At 37.4% G+C, this 18,848-nt stretch overlaps 1 protein-coding gene across 7 annotated transcripts in view; it reads left to right on the top strand.

The window, feature by feature from the left end:
• Positions 1-18,848, top strand: part of RBM33 (RNA binding motif protein 33) — a 169,032-nt gene that overhangs the window by 71,739 nt on the left and 78,445 nt on the right. For all 7 annotated transcript variants that reach the window (XR_016442375.1, XM_090047647.1, XM_090047643.1 and 4 more), the window contains exon 10: positions 606-664. Coding sequence is in view for 6 of the 7 variants with exons in the window: in XM_090047647.1 (XP_089903773.1) it covers positions 606-664 (59 nt within the window). In the remaining variant the exon portion in view is untranslated. The remainder of the gene's footprint in view (positions 1-605; positions 665-18,848) is intronic.

The following is an 18,848-nucleotide window of genomic DNA, read 5'->3' as shown; positions in this document are numbered from 1 at the left end:
GGCTGCTGCCATCCCCCAGCCTCAGGGATGTGTGAAACCTCTGAGACTGGGGGATCACAGCAGCTACATTCCCTTGCCCTGGGGTGCATGAGGTGACCCTGGATCTGGGACCCCCTCATACACCCCAAGGATGGGGGATTGTGGCTGCTTTGATTCCCCTAGTCTCGGGGGTTTCACACACCCCTGGCTGCCGGACCAGCTGAATCCTGGTGCCCAGAGCTGTGGGCCTCTTAGTCCCTGTGCTGCTGAGGTTGTCCCCTCAGTTACAGGACTCCAAGCCCTGGAAACACCTTAGCTGACAGGGCTTCTGGCCTCGGGCAAGATTCCACTACACATGCAATTTAAAGCTCGATAGCGACCACCTAAAAGTTAATACATATTTTCGAGAGCTAACTTTATAGCTGGCTGCAGCTTTTTATAGTGTCATGGCTGTTTTATACGTGTAGCTGGTCTCAAGGTAATTGTGCAATTAACCAGTTAATTGCATGGTACCTGTAATGTGTAGAGGGGGCCTTAATTGCTTCCTGTTCTGTGACAACTTCTGGAAATAGCATCAACCACTGTCTGATAAAACAAATTGTATTAAAAGGTGTTTCTTGTTTCAGTGCCCTTGTTGCCAGTCCCAGCCCAGCCAAGACCTGCTGTAGGACCCCAGAGATTTCCTGTGAGTAGCAGCTGTTTCTTCTTCTGTGATATGGATAAGCATACATTTGCAAAGAAATATTAATATAGCAAATAAAAGCTATTCCAGTGAAATATAATGTTAAGGATTTGTAAATATTGACAATAATCTCTGCAGTTGAAAATGTTTGTTAAAAGCTTAAGGTCAATGGATTTCTGAGAGCAGAATTAATTCTGTTTAACTGTAAAATTGTTGAACTAGTCTGTCCAGTGGGAGACATACAAATGCTCGTATCTTAGAGAACATGAGTTTAATTTTGTTGCTTGCATCTTTTAATATAAACAGAAGAATTCTGTTGTCTTTTTTTTTTTTTTAAACAACTTTTTATCAAACCCTAAGTTTTTATTAAGGACTTCTTTTTATTAAAAAAAAATAAATGCTCCAACTTTTTTTAAAATGACTTCAAGAATTTTTCATGGTTTTAATATCAGAAATGGTTCTTGCATTGTATATTTTTGTATACATGTAACTTCCAAAACATGGACAAAAATGTCTCTTACTTAATCTTCTTGGTTAGTGAGAGGGCACAAACTTGCTTAGTTTTCAGTCTGTGGTGTTTTTCAGTTGTTTTGTGTTACCTCCTTAGATTTGGCTCTCCCAAAGTATCAAAGCAAGTGCATGAAAGGGTAGTGTATGTAGTGTCATTTTTATTTGATGAAAATTGTAGATGCGTATTCCCAAAAATGCTTCACTAGGACATAAAGCTCATGGAAAACTAGCCCTCTTCAAAGAACCATTTTTTGCATCCCGAATGCATAAGAAAACAGCAGATTTATTTTTAGAAATATACTAGTGTAATAGTATTAATTTATACTAAAATTTGGGGTAACCAGAAAAGCAAATGTCAGAAAATTGCAATGAATTGTATGTTTTCATATGCATCTTTCTGCGCAAGAGTTTTCTTCTCTTTAGATTCTTACCCAGTCAGTTACTGTACTTGGGGCTTTTTGTACAGAATTACAGATCATAGTTTTAATTATTACAGAATATTTTATAAATTATAAAAAGTGTTAGCCTAAAACTCTAGGTTTACAAATCTTGATTATTACTTCACCCAGGTTTGTCATAGCTCTGAAATTTGTATGCTCAAGGTTGCCATATTTTGAAGTAACTTGAGGAAATGCTTTTCTCTGGCCAAGTCTAAACCTTTGTATATAAAGATTTTCTTAACGTCTTAAGAAGCCTTAATTTTAATGGCCTATTATAGAAGGATATCAGATCTAATTTTTACCTGACATTTTGTTTTCTTGTGACCTTTAGTTGTTAGCTAGTTAGCAGAATTTGAAAGGGAAAAAATTCAAAGCATGAGGAATATACACATACCTATTGTAACTGACAACTCTGAAATAGATTTATGAATATTTACAGAAAATTTCAGACTATAATTTCTTCAGATACATAGAAATTATTTTTCCCATTGCTTGCTTTTTCACTAATTGTGAAATACTAAGAATTTAGTTAAAATTAGTTTGTATGCAGTGCAACCTTTAAATGGAATGAAAATAGATTCTCACTGCTTTTCACGTAGAAGTGTCTTTCTCTGCTGGATAAGAATATTTACCTTGTCTGTTGAAAAGTTTTCATTGAGAAAGTGGAGCCTTTCCACCAACCTTTTTAAATAAGCAGATCCTGGTTCTTGCTGTTCATTAAGTGGATGATTATTCAGAGCTAAGAGAAATCTTGTGGCAGCATACATTGCAATTAACTGGCAGCACCACAACCTAATGGGTAGAGAATAGAGAGGATGCTGCTTAAGAGTTTCTGAAATATTGGGGCTTTTGGCTAAACATTTTTAGTATGCCACATCAGCTGTCGATTCATTTCTTTAAAGATTTGGGGTTAAATTCATCCCTGCATAAGGTGCCTGGAACTTGAGTTCAACCAAGTTTGTAGCAGAGATGTTTGACATGGTAAGCTTTAAAATGTAGGGAATATTGTACCCACATTGTGTAGATCAGAGTAGATTAGTTGGAAATGGAAGTGATTTGTTGCAGTGAGTTGCCACTGAGTATAGTTTTGATACTGCTGTGCTCTGACTTGTTGGAAATTAAAGATTAATATTGTATAACCTTCTTATTTATAGAAAAAAATACTTCTTCCATGTACTGGGAGGAAGGGGAGAAAACCACATAAATTAAACTACTCTGATAATCTCTTTTTGTGTGGTTACTATAATACTGTAAAATTTGGGGTAACTGAAAAGCCAAGATTTAAACGTCTGTCTCATTTTTATGTTAATAATAACTTATTTGGAGGAAACAAGTCTGTCAATAACTTTATTAAATTTACTGGAAATTGAGTAGATACTTGTTATGAGGGTGCAGTCAGCTACAAACTGGCAGATTTGTACAAACTGTAAAAATTGAATTCTGAGACGCTTTTGGCACTTCACAGTAATTGCTGAAACCTCCACAGGATGATGTTAAAGTTGATAAATTTAGAAAAAGTATAGGTTACAATGAATTTTAATTTGAAACATGGTACAATTAACAATTGAATTCTACCATTATTTTTCAAACAATTAAAAAATTGTTAACCTTTCACTGTCTTCCCAAAAATCTGGTCTTCTGTATCTGTGTTTGATACAAAGCAATTCAAAGAGAAAAATAATGTTAGCTTTTGCCTCAAATTGGTACCATTAGCATTTAGCAAACAAAAATCTACTTAAATGACTGATCTATTTTTGAGGAAATTGGTTTTAAGGTTGTCACAGAGCAGTGGATAAGGGTTTTATTCTGTGTGACCTGACCATATTGTTTGTCTGTGTTGCTTATTAGTCAGATACCCCAAATCAAGGATCAGGACCTGTTGTGCTAGATGCTCTTCAGCTGTTGTCATCAGCCCAACTTGTGTGTCTGAAGAGCCACTGGATTCAGTGGAAGTGCACTTATTTATTCTGGTTAAGGATGGTGGTTCAGAGTCTTTTGATCCAAGGCATTGTGGTTCAAAAATAATGTTTACAGCTTTTGAAAAAAATGGTTAGGAATGTTTTTTTTTCCTATCAAGTTCCCAACTTCTTCCTTGCCTGGCCAGTATAGTTAGGTTCTAACTGTGCAAAATTGCTTTATTGTAAACTTTGCTACAGATTAGATGGGTCTTTTGGGTAGCATGTTAATACTTTCACAAACATGTTTAGGTTTTGGTTTTCAATGGTGCTAGCATGTAAAGATAATGTAAGGACAGAGGCTAGCAAAGACTTGTAATAATATGTGGAAGGAAATGTAAGCAGGTAAGCTCAGATGGATGGGGAGAAGCCTCACTGAGAGCTGCTTGTCCTTCCTACTTGAGGATAGACTTCTCGAAATACTACTAGAATGTAACTAATCAAAAAAGTAAGAAATGTGTTTAGAAATAAAGTTCTGATTAATTTAACGCTTGCACTGAAAAGGTCATCCTTGTGTGCCAGGTGACCAACCCATCTTGCTTCAAATCTCTCTTTAAAGTGTACTAATTCTTTAAAAGTTTCGAAGTTGATTCACAAGTGAGTTGTAGACTAAAGTGAAAAAACCCCCAATGTTCTCAGATTGGACCCTCATTTAGTTAGCTGAGCTACTGTGTTTACATTGTACTGTCTTATGTTCCAATATCTTTGCAAGGACTATACCTTCCTTACATTATATGACACCAAGTATAGAAATAATATATACTGTGTATATTAAAAAAATTTCAGTAGTACATTTTAAAGGGCTTGATAAATTGGTTAAGTTAGTTTGTTTTGTTCCAAATGATGTATGAGAACAATCTTTTTTTTTTTTTCTTATTTGGCCATGAGAGGGAGACCCAGCAGCAAAATCAGTGGTCACTTTCAACACTAAATTGAGAACTGGAAGTCTGGTAGAGTCTGCCTTGACTTGCTAGTGGCAGAATACAATGGATGGTATCGTACATGATGTTCTGATTTGTCCTGGGCCTAGGTTTGAGCAAGATGTAAAGAGAAACAGGTCTGCAGATCTTCTTACCAACACTATGGAAGACAAACCTCTCAGAAAATGGGTACCTGAAGACAGGCTTACAAAGCCATATGTGGACACCAAAATAAGGTGTTTTGTTTGTTAAGAGCTGAGGGAGAGGAAGAACATGGCTGGTATTTCCAAAAGTTGTCTCAGTTAGGTTCCTGACTTCCGAAATTTCCACCAATTGACTCCCAAGTTGCCAAGGCACTGAAAACTGCTGCATACTGAAATCTTTTATAAAATTAGGCCAGTTAATTTTAGTGCCTAATGTGGATTTAAGTTTCAAATTAGCTGCCTAAAAGTTAGTTTTCCTAGGGTTGAAATGACTGCCTTGCCCAGGGTCACACAAGAGATGAGTCACAGTGACACTGTATAAGACTAAATTTATGTTTTGAATTTAAGTAAATGTGTGTGACATTATAAGCTAAAACATATTCATGCCCCCAGCAAGAATAGGAGCTTTGGCTTAAGTAACTACCTTAGGAGCAAATTCTTTCCCCTTTGCACAGACTGGTTAGTGAGGATTTATTCTGGATTGATCCATAGGATATATACACTTCCATCTTTCCCATTTAAGCTGTTGAAAGCAACTTCAATATTCTAGCTGTAAGAATTGGGAAATGGACAGTGGTTATTTTATGAAGATATGCTTACCCTTTGCTCCTTTCTGGTTCTGCCACTGAAGCACAGTGTTCTAGGACCTCCTTATAGCTAAACCCTGGACTCCTATTCTCCCTCAACACACACACCTCAATTATTTCTACTATAGGGCTTTTTACACTTTTGAAATAAGGACAGTGCCCCCTTTGGATTTCTGATCCAGCTCAGGTATAGTTTTTGAGTATGGCATTAGCAGGTCTATAGTCCACAGTAATTTTGGCTCTCTGCTTAGTGTCTGATGTTTGCAATTTTAATTATAGCTGGATGGATCACTTTTATGTTGAGATCTTAATCTCAATGTTAATGTGTCGTTAACAACTACTAGTGAGACTCTTGCTCATGCAAGCATCCATATGTAATAAAATATTGTAAACTTTTGTCTCATAACCAATGCTTTTATTTCAGCGCTGAGAATAAGCAGTGAGCCTGAGAATGGAATGAAGGAAAAGCCCAAGAAATAGCAATAGGCTTTTTGCCAGGGTTCTTGTGATCAGAAAGTTTTGATATTGTTGGAGATGGATTTTTTTTTTCTTTTCTAATGAAACGCTTACCACTTCCATGCTTAGAGCAGAATTCAAGTCTTCTGAATTTAAAAAATTTGTAATATGAATTTTGTTTGGTACAAAATAAGTTACATAATGGAGCAAATTATCCTCTTCTATTCATGAATGTTCCATAACGGGCATCTTGTATGTCGCAAAAGTGTTTTTTGATAACTTGCGACCTCTCTTTGGTGTATATATATCACCGCCTTCATATCCCCCTCCCCCCCAGTTTTACTTGTATTTTTCTTTGACATTTTTAAATGTTGTTTATTTCTGTTTTTAAAACATTTCCGTTATAACTACTTAACATAAGCTTTTGAAAAAAAATTCCAGGTATGCAAGATTGTGTATTAGATTGGTATTTGTTCTGGCCGAGTCCCATTTCTAAATTTTTTAATAAATAGCAGTTCTTAGAGGATTATTTTAAAATAATCAGGATATGATGTGTTATTTTGCAGAGATCTTTAAAATAGCTACCTTTGCTAATGGGAATGTGTAGGTACTTTTAATATGCCATGGAACCATTAACATTTAATCTTTCGCCATCTCTCCTCACCCCCTTTGTCCCCCTCCCCACTTCATTTGACACCTGCTTTTAGACTCAGATCATTGAGGCAAACACTGTTCATGGCAATAATTTGCAGATAAGAGCACTACTGTAATGTACATAATAAATGTTGCTAATGTTGTTAATTCTAAGTAGTATTAGACATGAAAGACAGACTGATTTTTATGTTCCAATACAGAAACCAGAGCTTTAGTATATTGTATTGATTGTACTGAATTTATTTTTTATCAAAAAATTCATTTTGTTTCACATAAATATCCTTTTGCATTGGATCAACCTAAACACTGTGGTATCTTTTGTTAACAAAGTGAAATGAAACTGTATTTATTGTCCATACCTCAAAGTATAAAAAGGGAAACTGAATTAAATGTACCACTTCATTGTACATTTTTAAAAACCACTATATAATTAACAAGTAAGGAAATCGGGGTTCGAAAAGTTATTATTTAAGGGTACTTGTTTACATTCTCAAGTGGCTTACTCTCAATTTGCGTAATTTTTGCGTTGTCTTACAATTTAAAATCTTCAAACTGTCCTATTTTTTTTGACTGGTACTGTTAGAGGAACACTTTACTTGTTAAAGATTTTGTAATGGCATTGGTTTAGAAGGTGAACTGCTAATGGAAATGAGAACACTTGTGACAAGTCTACTGTACTACTTCCTCAAAATTATTCTGCTTTAGTTATGGCTTTACTATAACAGTAACAGTAAATGAAATTTTCACTCTCTTACTGTGTAGCAATAGCAGATCACAGGTAGTGTAGAAAGCATTTTGTTTTCATTTAACAGGAGACATGGTATCAGGTGGTGTTGATTGACACTTCTTGGATAGTGCTTTATACAGCATTTCATGCAAATCATGTTTGAATGAGACTGCTGCATCAAATTACATTTCTTTCAGATTATAGCCCTTGCAGATGCGAGACCAGGCTTGTTCAGCATCTAGGAAAAAAGCTTCCATTTTGAACATTTACTGTTTTCACAACTTGTCTGCAAAGCCCTATAATTACAGCACTTAAGATAGTGAAGGAATGATGGGCATTTTCTCTTATCAGATCTATAAGTAGTAGCGAGCAGATGCAGCATGAGATCCCTCCAGCTGTCAAATATTGTCAGGCTGGCATAGAGGGAATGCAGTTTAAAATGCAGGTGACATAATACCCAACATCCTCCATTTGCTAGTGGGCTTCTGATTAATCACGATTACCATACATTATCATACCATCAAATTTAATCATATCAATGAATTCCCATCTGCAAGAAGAGCAGCAGCAGCTAAACATGATGGTAACAGCTATTAAATAAGAGAGGAATAGATGGTTTCTAAAATGCAGTAACCCTTTAACTTGTCATGCTATCTCCATGGTGCACATGCTCCAGAGATGTTAAAATCAAACAGAGAACTCGTACATTTATATTTTATGGTACTTGCTATATAGCATTTGTCTGTAACTGCTGTTTCAGTCTGGGCAACCTGAATTGTGGAATTACATATATTTCAAATAAATTTCTCCCTGGATTATTCAAGCTGTAGACTATTTAACACTGTTTCATTTTTCTGTGTTTAAAAAATGAAAAAATTACAAATTGCATTCTTTACTTAAGGCTCATGTGTAAGGTACAGATTCTTCAGGGAGGCAAATAGAATATATATTGAACATAAAGCCATTAATTAGTCCAGTAAAAAAATTGTAGGCAGAGGTCAAGACCTTCTCAAAGGAAATTCAGTGCACATGTTTTACACCACTGAATGCTAGAAGCACTTGAACTAATTTTATAAACACTGTAGCAGAATTGAATACAGGACTAAATTATAAATTAGCTGATAGCATTTTACTGTTATCTAGGACACCATTGGCTCCCTTGTACTAACCAGCTTAAAATGGAAACTGACTCATCTGGTGTATAGCAAACCAAATCTGTACCTAAGAGAATGCATTATATGAACTGGTTCTGAGTATATCAGATAGACTGACTAGATCAGAAATGTATAAGCTTTTGTGAGCCTCAGCTTGCTTCATGGGGTGCTGTGATCTCATCACAAAAGCTTGTGCATCTGATTTATTGAGTGCATCTCTACCTATAAAGTACCTTCTGCTTGGCTGGAGACTAAGATGGCTAACTACCTCTCTGAATATATCAATACAAGCCCTCAAACTGGAAGTACACATAACTTTAGGCACATAAATGTCAATGAGTTTAAAGAGATGGGTAGCTCATAGGTAAATGCATGCATAGTCGAGATTACATAGAGCAGTTTCAAAATCAAGTTTTCAGGTAATGAGGAATAATGCAACTTAATTACTAAATATCCAGGTTAGCTGCATGAGACTCATTAGTCTTTTGCAAAGCTGCCATTTTGGTTTCTTTTGATGGAAATGCAAGGATTTTCAGGGTGTGTGGGAAGAGAAGTAAATTATCACCCAGTCGCATTAATTTTGTTCTGAGCTTTCAAGCTGCTTTTAAATTAGCCACAATTTACACCACAAAGCTTTGAGTATAACACAGAAATCTTATATTTCTAATTTTGCTGATCTGTTTTATTACTATATAAACTCCAGCTTGAAATCCAGGAGCTGTTCCTGGCTCTGCCTTTCACTTAAAGCATGGGTTTTGCTTTGGTGTGTGGCTCCTTGAATAAGTTCCTCCCTGCGCTTGTTTGCCCATCTCCCTCTGATGGAACACCCAGAAGGCCTCTTCTGCGTGACCACAGAAGCTCTGCCAAACTTCTAGCCTGCAGGACCTTGTTTCTGCTAGAGTGAGAGCAGCATGTCACCTTTGCAACCTGCAAAGCAGCTGAAACCCCTGTGGGGATAATTACAGAATTAATAAATCTCTCCTAGTTGAAACATCAGGGTGAGCCAGCTCTTGACTAGGGAGCACACCAAAAATTGTTGGGCATATATGCATTGGTTTAGCAGCCAGCTTGGGTATCTGTATCTTTTTGTACTCTTCCGTTTCTAGGAAGAGGTAAATAGAGAAGGTAAGAGGAAGTGACAGTCATTCTCATCATCTGAACTGGCTGGATGCTGATCTGAACTACTTGTGTTTCACATGCCCTAAATAACACAAGACTTTTCAGAGTTGCTGTCCTTGCCCTGAACAGGCTTCCACTTTCTCAGCATGTATAAGATTATGGATTAAATTACTTTCTGGCGTAAAGACAAGATATGCCTCCCTGTCACAAAGCAGCATCATATAGAGAGAATTCCTAAATGAGCTGTGTTAAGTACTGGAAGCCATACCACTGTGTTACTGCAGGGCTCTGTCCAGGTTAACAGCCCTGAAGTGATGGCCTTTCCAGATTTTCCTGGATTTTGGTCTAAAGATCATAACATTCCTACTTATGTCTCAGTTATATGTAGTTGTCTCAGTTATATGCAGTATTTAAAACAAGAAGCATTCAAAGTTCTTGTAGATTTGGTTTTTACAGTATGTCAACTTTTCTCCTCCTCTTGATCTGCCTGTATGTAATGCTAGAACTTCTAAGACCTCATCTGGTTGGTCAAATGTATTCTAATTTCTTGTATTTTCTATCCATAAAAACATTTTTGGGGCTGGCATCAGAAAAGAAATGAGAAGATTCTAACCGTTTTTCATTTCTTTTATATCAGTTTTGTAGTCCTGATTTATTGTTCCAATCTTGATAAATGGATTTAAGGGTTCAACTATATGGCTGTCAGGTATTCAGTTGATTGGAAAAATCATACTGCTCCATCATTCTGTTTTCTCCTTAGTGCAAACATGCAACTTTTTTAAGCATAAAAGGAAGGCAGTTGAACAGCTTTGGACCCAAATGTAGGGGGGTTAAAAGTAGAATTAAATACGTATATGTGTAACGAATCGTTTCCCATCCCCACATTGTGCCTAGTAAATTGACTTGGAGATGGGCCTTTTAAAAGCCTGCAGTGGTGTTTATAAAGCTATGTTAAAATGGATGATTTTCAATCAGGGTGCCACAGCACCTGAGATGCCATGTGATCCTTTTAGGTGTGAATGTACAGTATTAGCACTGTTGGGTGTGCAAACACTTATAAGTTGCAGGATAAACCCAGAGATTTCAAGTAGGATCCAGTGTGTCAAAAACATTCTGATCTGTTGTGATCTTCCTGCGTTCTTTGCAACAGAAGAATTGCTCTGTTTTTTCCATAGTTGAGACATAAGTGAAAGCTGGGATTTTCTGGTGGTTGCCTTGAGTCTAAAAAGATTGAGAATCACTGTTTTTAAATCAAAGCAGTGAAGCAAATTTATCCAAGAAAGTAAAAAGTAAGTGCTTTCTATAAAAAGGTGTGCATTTAAGAGGTTTTTGAACAAATCTAGTAGGTACAGAAATAATAGGATTAACATCTTGTGACAGATGGCTATAGTTTTAATTGTCATAGGTTATAGTGGTCATAATTCTTTGCATTTAAACCATATAATAAGAATTAACTATGTGGCCTGCTTAACTGTCAATGGGGTGCTCGTAGCTCTTTGCATTTTAAGTGAGATTAATAAATGAAAACATGTTGTAGAGGCAGGGTGTAATTTATTGAAAGATTCATGGAGTTTCAATGACATTGTTAAGGTATTTAATTAGTCTTGTGAAAAAAGTGTAGAGTGACCCTTTTAGGGAAGCTGATAAGTCATATAATAGCTGTTATATCCTCTTTATTCCTTGCTTTATAAGATTAACTTTGTGCTAAGCAATTTATGCTAAGTTTTCCCTTTTATTGGTAACCAAAGTTATCGGTGCTTTCTGAATAGATTATTGCAGATAACATCATGTAATTAACAAGAGATGCAGAAAAGTAAAAGTATAATTTGTGTAAGAATTGTATGAGAGAGAATGTTAATTTCTTAACTAGGAAGGATATTTAAGGGGATAAAAAGGAAAGGAAAATAGTGCAATTCTTTGAAAGGATTAAAGTAACCTTATCTCACATTCTTTCAGAAGGTAGGATTGCCTGTGTGTGAAAGTCATGTTCAATGAGCTATTCACAACTCCATAATGAATTGTAGACACAACTTAACATTGCATTTTTTGCCAAAGTGATTGATAACATGTTAAGTTATGCCTTCCATGCACTGAATAATGGAAGTTAATGAAAAGGGTAATCATAACTAACACAGCATGTAAGATTTCATTGCAGTGTCAGTGCATGGGGCCTTAATTTATGGTGTATGGGAAGAGGAATGGTTGGGTATGTTTTTCTTTGAGTAAACGTAGCAAAATCAAAGATTTATTGGATATTTAAACACTAATTTTTCCTTATTGTTAAATTAACTTTAGAAAAATCTAAAATGCACCTTAAAGTGCTTCTTATTGTGGTGCCAGAGAAAGTTTTAAACATAATCTGTTGGGTATCTGTCACACTTCTAATTTAGTTCTGTTCAAAGCCTTTCTCATTTTAAAAGGAAAAATCTTTTCAAAGTAAAATTTCAAAGAATCACACCTTTGGTTTCTTTGGGATGATTTCCACAATGCATTGAGGATTTCCAGAACAAATGTGTTTAGTTCTTCTATAAAGACTTCTTTAAAACTGAGGCTCCCCCACTCAGTGTGTTGGGATGTTAAAGTCAGTGGGTGCGTCTGCATGTGCGCTTTATTCCACAGTTGACTAATTAGCATAACTAATTAGTAAAGGCATCACTGTCTATACGAGTGCTGGTATTAGGGTGCAGTAAATTAACTCTGCCATAAGATAGTACTGTTGGTGACAATACTGTTGGTCTTAAGGTGGAATTATTAACTATGGTGAAATGCACATGTAAACACTGACCCAGATGTAAATTGCACCCAGGCAGCAGGGGGCCAGACCCCGCCTGGCACCTACCCACATGGCTCAGCACATTTGGCACTCTTTTGCCCTAGCCAGCTCTTCCACTGCCACCCAGAGCCCATGGCTGATCTCCTGAGCCTTCTGCCAGCCCTGGGCTCCTCCATTTTGAGCTCAAGAGTTTATTGCAACACATTGAATTTCTCATATAGATGCACCCTGTACAGGCAGTCCTTGACTTGCAATGTTTCGAATTACAACATTTTGCACTTGCAGCGTTTATAAATTGACACCGTGTTTCACCTTTACAATACCAGTTTTGACTTCACAAAGCTTGATCTGACGCCATGCCAGCGAACAAGTTCGCTGCATTGATCATCTCCCTGGAGAACATCTGTCCAAACTTCCTTGGACACTTTTTCTTCAAAAAAAGCAGACAAGGCTCCAGAAAAACCTCCAGAGAAGACTCCAGCCAAGAACCCTTCAAAAAGTCCAGCAAAGTCACCTCAAAGAAGTCTTTCCAAATCGATATGATTGCTATTTACAATATAAATACATTAATGTAGCTATTTTACTTGTCTATAATTGATCGAGTACAAAATTATGGGGTATTTTTGGTGAAAAATAGGGTATCGGGCCTTGGTTCAGGCACTAATCCCCCATTTATAACTTTGTTTCTTATGAGAAAATTGGTTTCGAGTTACAACGTTACGACTTAAGATGTGGTTTTCATGAACCAATTGTGTCATAAGTCCAAGGACTGCCTGTATGTCATATTTTTTGACAGAAGACAGGGTAGAGATGCCTTACAGACCAGATGAGATGGGATGCACATGTTTTCTTATGTGAGCTCCTGCAAAAAGCTTATGCATCTCTAATTCAGTTAGTCCAGGAGGTTCATGTTTATTCTACTTTTTGCCTGACTTCAGACTAACATGGCTAAGTACTTTTCTTAGTTTTTCTGAGGTGTGGATTGGGGACATACACAGATATAGAAGCATGACCTGCTATAGTTCCTGTCTTGCTCCAAGCCTGTAAAGCCCTGCTAAAAGCTTGCGGTGAGGAACTTACAAGCTGGAATGAATCTCTACCATTCTGCTTTCAAAGAAAGGTGATAATTAGGAGTGCACAGGTGCATTGGTCCATATCTTATCAGCACTGATGAAGGAAAATTGACATTTTCAGCAGTTGGCCTCTTTTGGCTGATGTGGCTGATAATGTCACCAATAAATGCCACGTGCATGTGTGCGGATGCAACATGCATGCTGGCAGCCTGGAGAGCAGGGTATGACTGGTAAGTCTGTTGGGGGATGGGGAAATGGTGGAGAAGATGGGTGGAGTGTGGGGGGCAGATTGAGGCCCTAGCAATGAGGGAGGGAGTGGGGCTGGGGCAGGTGCTGCCCAGCTGGGGTAGGATGCGGGATGGAGTCATGGCTCATCTGTGGGGCATGGGGGGAAGGTGGCTCCTGCCTTGCTGCCTGCTGCAGGCTGGGGCCAGGAGCAGCACCAGGCTCTTTCCACTGGGAGGGGCGGGGGTTGAGCCAGGGCTGCTCTTGGGGTGGGCGGTGGCAAATTCTTGGGTGGCTGTAGCTAAATATAGGTAATACCAATATTTTTCATCTTTGGAGCAAACAGGCAGGAAGAGTGCAATTTCACTGTACTGGTTTAGCCTCTTCTTGATTTGGTGCTCTCCTGTGGATTTGCAGATTTCAAATGCTTGAATAATAGGATTTGTCTGCTAAACAGGGATTCAGAAATTTGGTGCTTTTAGTCCCTCCTCACTGAAGTTCTACATACCTTTAAACTTTGATAATAGGAGAAATACCCATAGTAACGTTGCTAGTAAGTGAGATCTTGTTTTGGGTTTTGGTGCACTCAGACCTTAAACAGCGCTTAACTTGAGTTGATGTTCAAATGAAAACACTCTAAAACTTAAAAAATCAGATGTTTTCTCTCTGCTACCAAGTTTGCCTTCTGATATGAATGTGATAATGACTGTTACAGCTGTGGGTTTTGAAGTGGGTTAGGGAAGCTAAACTCTGTAGCTTAGCATGTAGTTTTTCTTTATACTGGGATGTTTTTCTTGTATAAAGTGCCATTGAAATCTAAAGTACAGATGTTTTTAATACTATTGCAATAAAAATGAGCAGCTCTATTACAGGCTGTTGCCGAGCTGCCTGCATCTTCTTTTAGACATTTTGTGCACCAGAAACTCATTGTATGCACTCCAGCATATTTTCCTATTCAGTTTTGTGCAGCCTTAGTAAGTGATCAATAAGAGGATCAAACTGCTGTTTCCAAATTGTGAGGGGGGGGAAAAAGGACCAACTCAAGGCCCTTCTTTTCTCCTCCCTCAAATTTTGGGCATGGATAATAGCTATTCAGTTCTAGGTAGAAATCTGTGGGGGGGTGGGGGCACAGTACAGGCATTCAGCTTGCAGATGCCCCTTCTGCCCTGCTCTCTGGGCTAGGAAACCTGCTAATGCTACTGTAATTCTTTATGAAATGGATATTCTAGGTGATAAGATTTATTATGGACAGGCACTTGGAAGGCTGACGAGTGAAGCAAAATAATGGGTTAAAATGTTTTTGCTACTTTGCAAAAAAAAAAATCTTAGTTAACATGTTCACTCAGTTTTTTTCTTGTAATTTGAACTTGGGCAGATATGAAACCATGAAAAATGGAAGTAACTACTGTGTGTATCAAAATTTATTTTGCATCTGTGTTACAGTATGCTTATCTTACCAAAAATACGCCATTATGAAAACTAACTGCTGCACCTGATCTTAGTTAATATTTGCAGTTTAATAGCTGTGAATGTTCTGCCTTTTTTAAAAAACAACAAAGAAACCCCCCATAATATCAAAGACTGTTAAAGGAATTAACAGAAAACTACTTGCTGAATACACTTTTCAAAATTTAAAGGCTTGGCGTGTTGTGTGTGTAATGGATCCTGCTCGCAGTACAAATAAATATTTATTAGAACTGTGGTGAAGGCATTGAACTTCCTTGAAGAGCAAATGCTGAACATCCTATAGAGTAGAAAGGGCAGAATCAGTAGTGTTATATAATATAGATAAAATATTAAATTATTCTTCCAATTATTAATAACTGTTAAATCAAACCTTGCTTAATAATCACAGCACCTAGTCCATTGAAATCAGCAGGAAAAGAAACAGATTTCAGAGTTTCTTCTTTCAGAAGCTAGTTGCTATTCTTGAAAGATGTCCATTCTTCACGTTTCTTTTCTGTGAATAACAAACCTATTTATAATTGACTTTGCATGAATCATCCTTCATATTATCAGCCTGAAAGTAAGTGTTAGTTCATGTACTTTTCCACTAGTTATTCAAAATGACATGTTTAAAACCTAAAACCTGTAAGCAGCAAAATGTTGAAGATGGATATTTCCAGCTGTCAGCTAAATGGATTAGCAAAGACTAATGCTTAAATAATATGGTTTTAATAGCTGACTAGACAATATCAAATGCTATTTTAGTGATGCATGTTACATGAACTAGAAGATGCCTCTCTTTTCTACATTTTTTTTCAGCATTTCCAGATGCGTTTTAAAAAAGTAAAATTATTCTTTCTTCATTTGTTCTACAGTTACTTAAACCATATACAAAAGGAAGTTTTGATATTGTGTCATTAAAATGTCACTAATTTAAAGACTTGAAAAAATAATGTTCAACATAACAGATGCTATAACAAACTTATTGGTATATTGGATAAAATTGTCCTGATTCAGCACTGTAATTTTTTCTTAAAAACACAAATAATGAGTTTTTGGCAAATTGATGTCCATTCATGTTAAAAGTGTAACCATAGTTTCTAGGGTCGGAAGGGACCTGAGTAGATCATCTAGTCCAACCCCCTGCCATGGCAGGAAAGATTACTGGGGTCAGTCGACCCCAGCAAGGTGTTCATCTAACCTCCTCTTAAAGACCCCCAGGGTTCAGCAAAAGGTTAAGGCCTCTAAATGAAACCAACATGGGGGTGGGGAAAAAGGTCTTTAACACTGTGGTAGAGATGGGAATGCAGGTAGGAAGATGTACAAACATTTCTCCCTGTTCTTGTGGCTTTGTTTCTGTGGACGTGTGTTGGACTCAAAACTTTGGTAAAGTCTTTCTGAGACCTGATGCCAGTAAAAACAACGAAAACTTTCTCTTAAAATAGCTCAGTGAAAAAATGTTTTTAAATGAACATATTCCTGTTTTTTTCAGTGGAAAAAATGAAAGTAAAAGTTTAAAAGCATAGTCTTGGTTTGTTTTCACTGACCATATTTAGACACTAATTTAATTTTTGCTTTTCACTGAAAAAAGCTAGTTTTTGTTGTACCTTTTTTGCATCCTATAGTAAGTTATATTTTAATTCTGACAATACTCCTTTAATACTGTTCCAAGGTTTGGTATATATGAAAAATATTGACATAATGGGACACTGCAGTTGTGGTTAAAGAAAATAAGTTATTTAGGTATCTGTTAAGCTCATATAAAGAGTACTGACATCTACTTTGATATTCACCAAGTTATGAGAGAAGAAAAGTGATGTTGATTTATTGTATTTTCCCAACTCATCTACTGTAATTTAAAAAAAAAAACTCTTAGAGATATTAGGAGGACATTGAACTTCAGCTGTAAAATGTATATAGGACCAGATTCCTTTTCAATATAATAGGAACCTGAGGGTCCTATTCTACCTTGCTTACTTCCCTGGAAAAATGTTAGTATGCCTACTTTTGTAACATGTCATCTTAGACATAAAACTAAGTCACAGAAAGCAGTGAGCAGGGTTGTAAGCTGTTTATCTGATGCAAGGTGGAATGGGATTGCACTTAAGCATTTAAAATATTTATTTTATATCTGTTTGTTTAGTTTATATATTTGATTTCTGTGCTATTCTTTCCAAAAAGACTTAGTGTGACTTAAAATAACAATCTTAAAACAAGATAGAATAATAAAACAATTCCACAAAGAATACCCAAAATGTAACCCCACCTGTTACAAGTGTGTCCAGATAAAAGGGTCTTAGCCTACTTCTGAAAGATGACCAGGCTCGGGCTCTAGCAGGCCACAAGGGGGTGGTAAATCTATAGCCAAGGAACAACAACTAAGAACAACTTTCCGTTCATTTTGTCCAAGTGAACTTGGCACACAGGCGATACCTACAGAAAGTTGTTCTCTGCTGACCTAAGGGGTCGTGATGAGAGGATGTGGTCCCTTAAGTACATAGATCCAAAGCCATTTAGGGCTTTTATATTTCACCTTAAATTGTGCCTGGAAAGGAGCAAGAAGCCACTGCAGACTCTGGAGCACTGAAGTAATATGCTTCTGGTGATCTGCTCCCGTTAGGTGAACCATACATTTTATACCAGCTGCAGCTTCCAAACAGTCTTCAAGAACATTCCTGCATATAAGGTATTGCAGTAGTCTAGCCTGGAGGTTATGAAAGCCTGGGTGATGATGGCTAGGTTTGAATTTAAAAGAGAAAATTGCACTCCTTGCACCAGGTGGTTAGTGGAAGTCATGCCTAGCCGCTGCTGAAACCTGAGAATTTAGATGTAGCAAGGGATCCGCAAGCACCCCAAGGCTGCAGACCTGAGTGACGGTGGGAGGCCAAACCCCAGAATGGGTGTCCCTAGCTCTCCCAAGTCATGAAGGGAGGATGAGCACCCATCTGTCATTAACTTCCAGTCTTATCACGTAAGAAATTCCTGCCCAGAAAAGCATTCCATCCTTTTACTCTTCTGTGAAATATGCAACACCATAACCAGAAGGAAATATGACTACATCCTGCCTGCCACCAAGCAGCTTTGAGGTATTCCAGTTTTTCTCCGAGCCTAACCTGCATAAAATGAGCTGTTCCAAACAGCAGATTTTTACCATACCTTTAACTCTCTTATGAAATAAACTTTAATTTCTACATAGGAGAACTTTTACAATCTTTCTCCTTTCCCTCAAGAAGGGTGCTTGTACCCAAAAGCTTGCAATTAAAGGTGTGGGTGTGTGTGTATTTTTTTTGGCAAAAACCTAGTTGGTCTAATAAAATATCACCTCTACCACGAGTTCAGATTCCTTTTTGCCTCTAGACCAATACAGCTACAACCTAGACACCCAACATCAAGAGATGCTTTCTTGAGTGGTGGCTAGACAATTGAATCATAGAAAATTAGGAAAGTGACCTTACGAGGTCATTTAGTCCCACCCCCTGCTCAAAGCAGGACCAGACCCAACTAAATCATCCCAGCCAAGGCTTTGTCTAGCCAGGTCCAAGGATGGAGCTTCCACAGCTTCTCTGGGTAACCTGCTCTAGTGTTTTACTGCCCTCCTAGTGAGAGGGTTCTTCCTAATATCTAACCTAAACTTCCCTTGCTCCAAATCATCCACAGTCTTTCTGTACTTGAGGGGAGGGGAGGCAGTGCAAAACTGATGTGGTCGCCCTAGTGTTGAAGAGAAGAGTCACTTCCCTTGATCTTCTTGCACTGCTCCTACTAATGCATAGGTATAGTAGTGAGTAGAATAGTATCAGGCCCAGACTTTTAAAATGGTTGTCTGACATTTCTGTTATAAGGCTGTTTTCAGTTGCCTATGTTTGCCACTCTTCTGCAGTTTGGGATAAAATTTGCCATGGTCTGTCTGCTTTAGAATTTTTTTTCCTTCAGATTTCAGTCAAAATG

This window comes from Crocodylus siamensis, chromosome 5 (assembly GCF_052110815.1).
Source record: "Crocodylus siamensis isolate JL-2025a chromosome 5, ASM5211081v1, whole genome shotgun sequence".
In the NCBI taxonomy this organism is placed as follows: domain Eukaryota; kingdom Metazoa; phylum Chordata; order Crocodylia; family Crocodylidae; genus Crocodylus; species Crocodylus siamensis.
The sequence above is the reverse complement of the archived record's forward strand: the minus strand, read 5'-3'. Positions and strand labels throughout refer to the sequence as shown.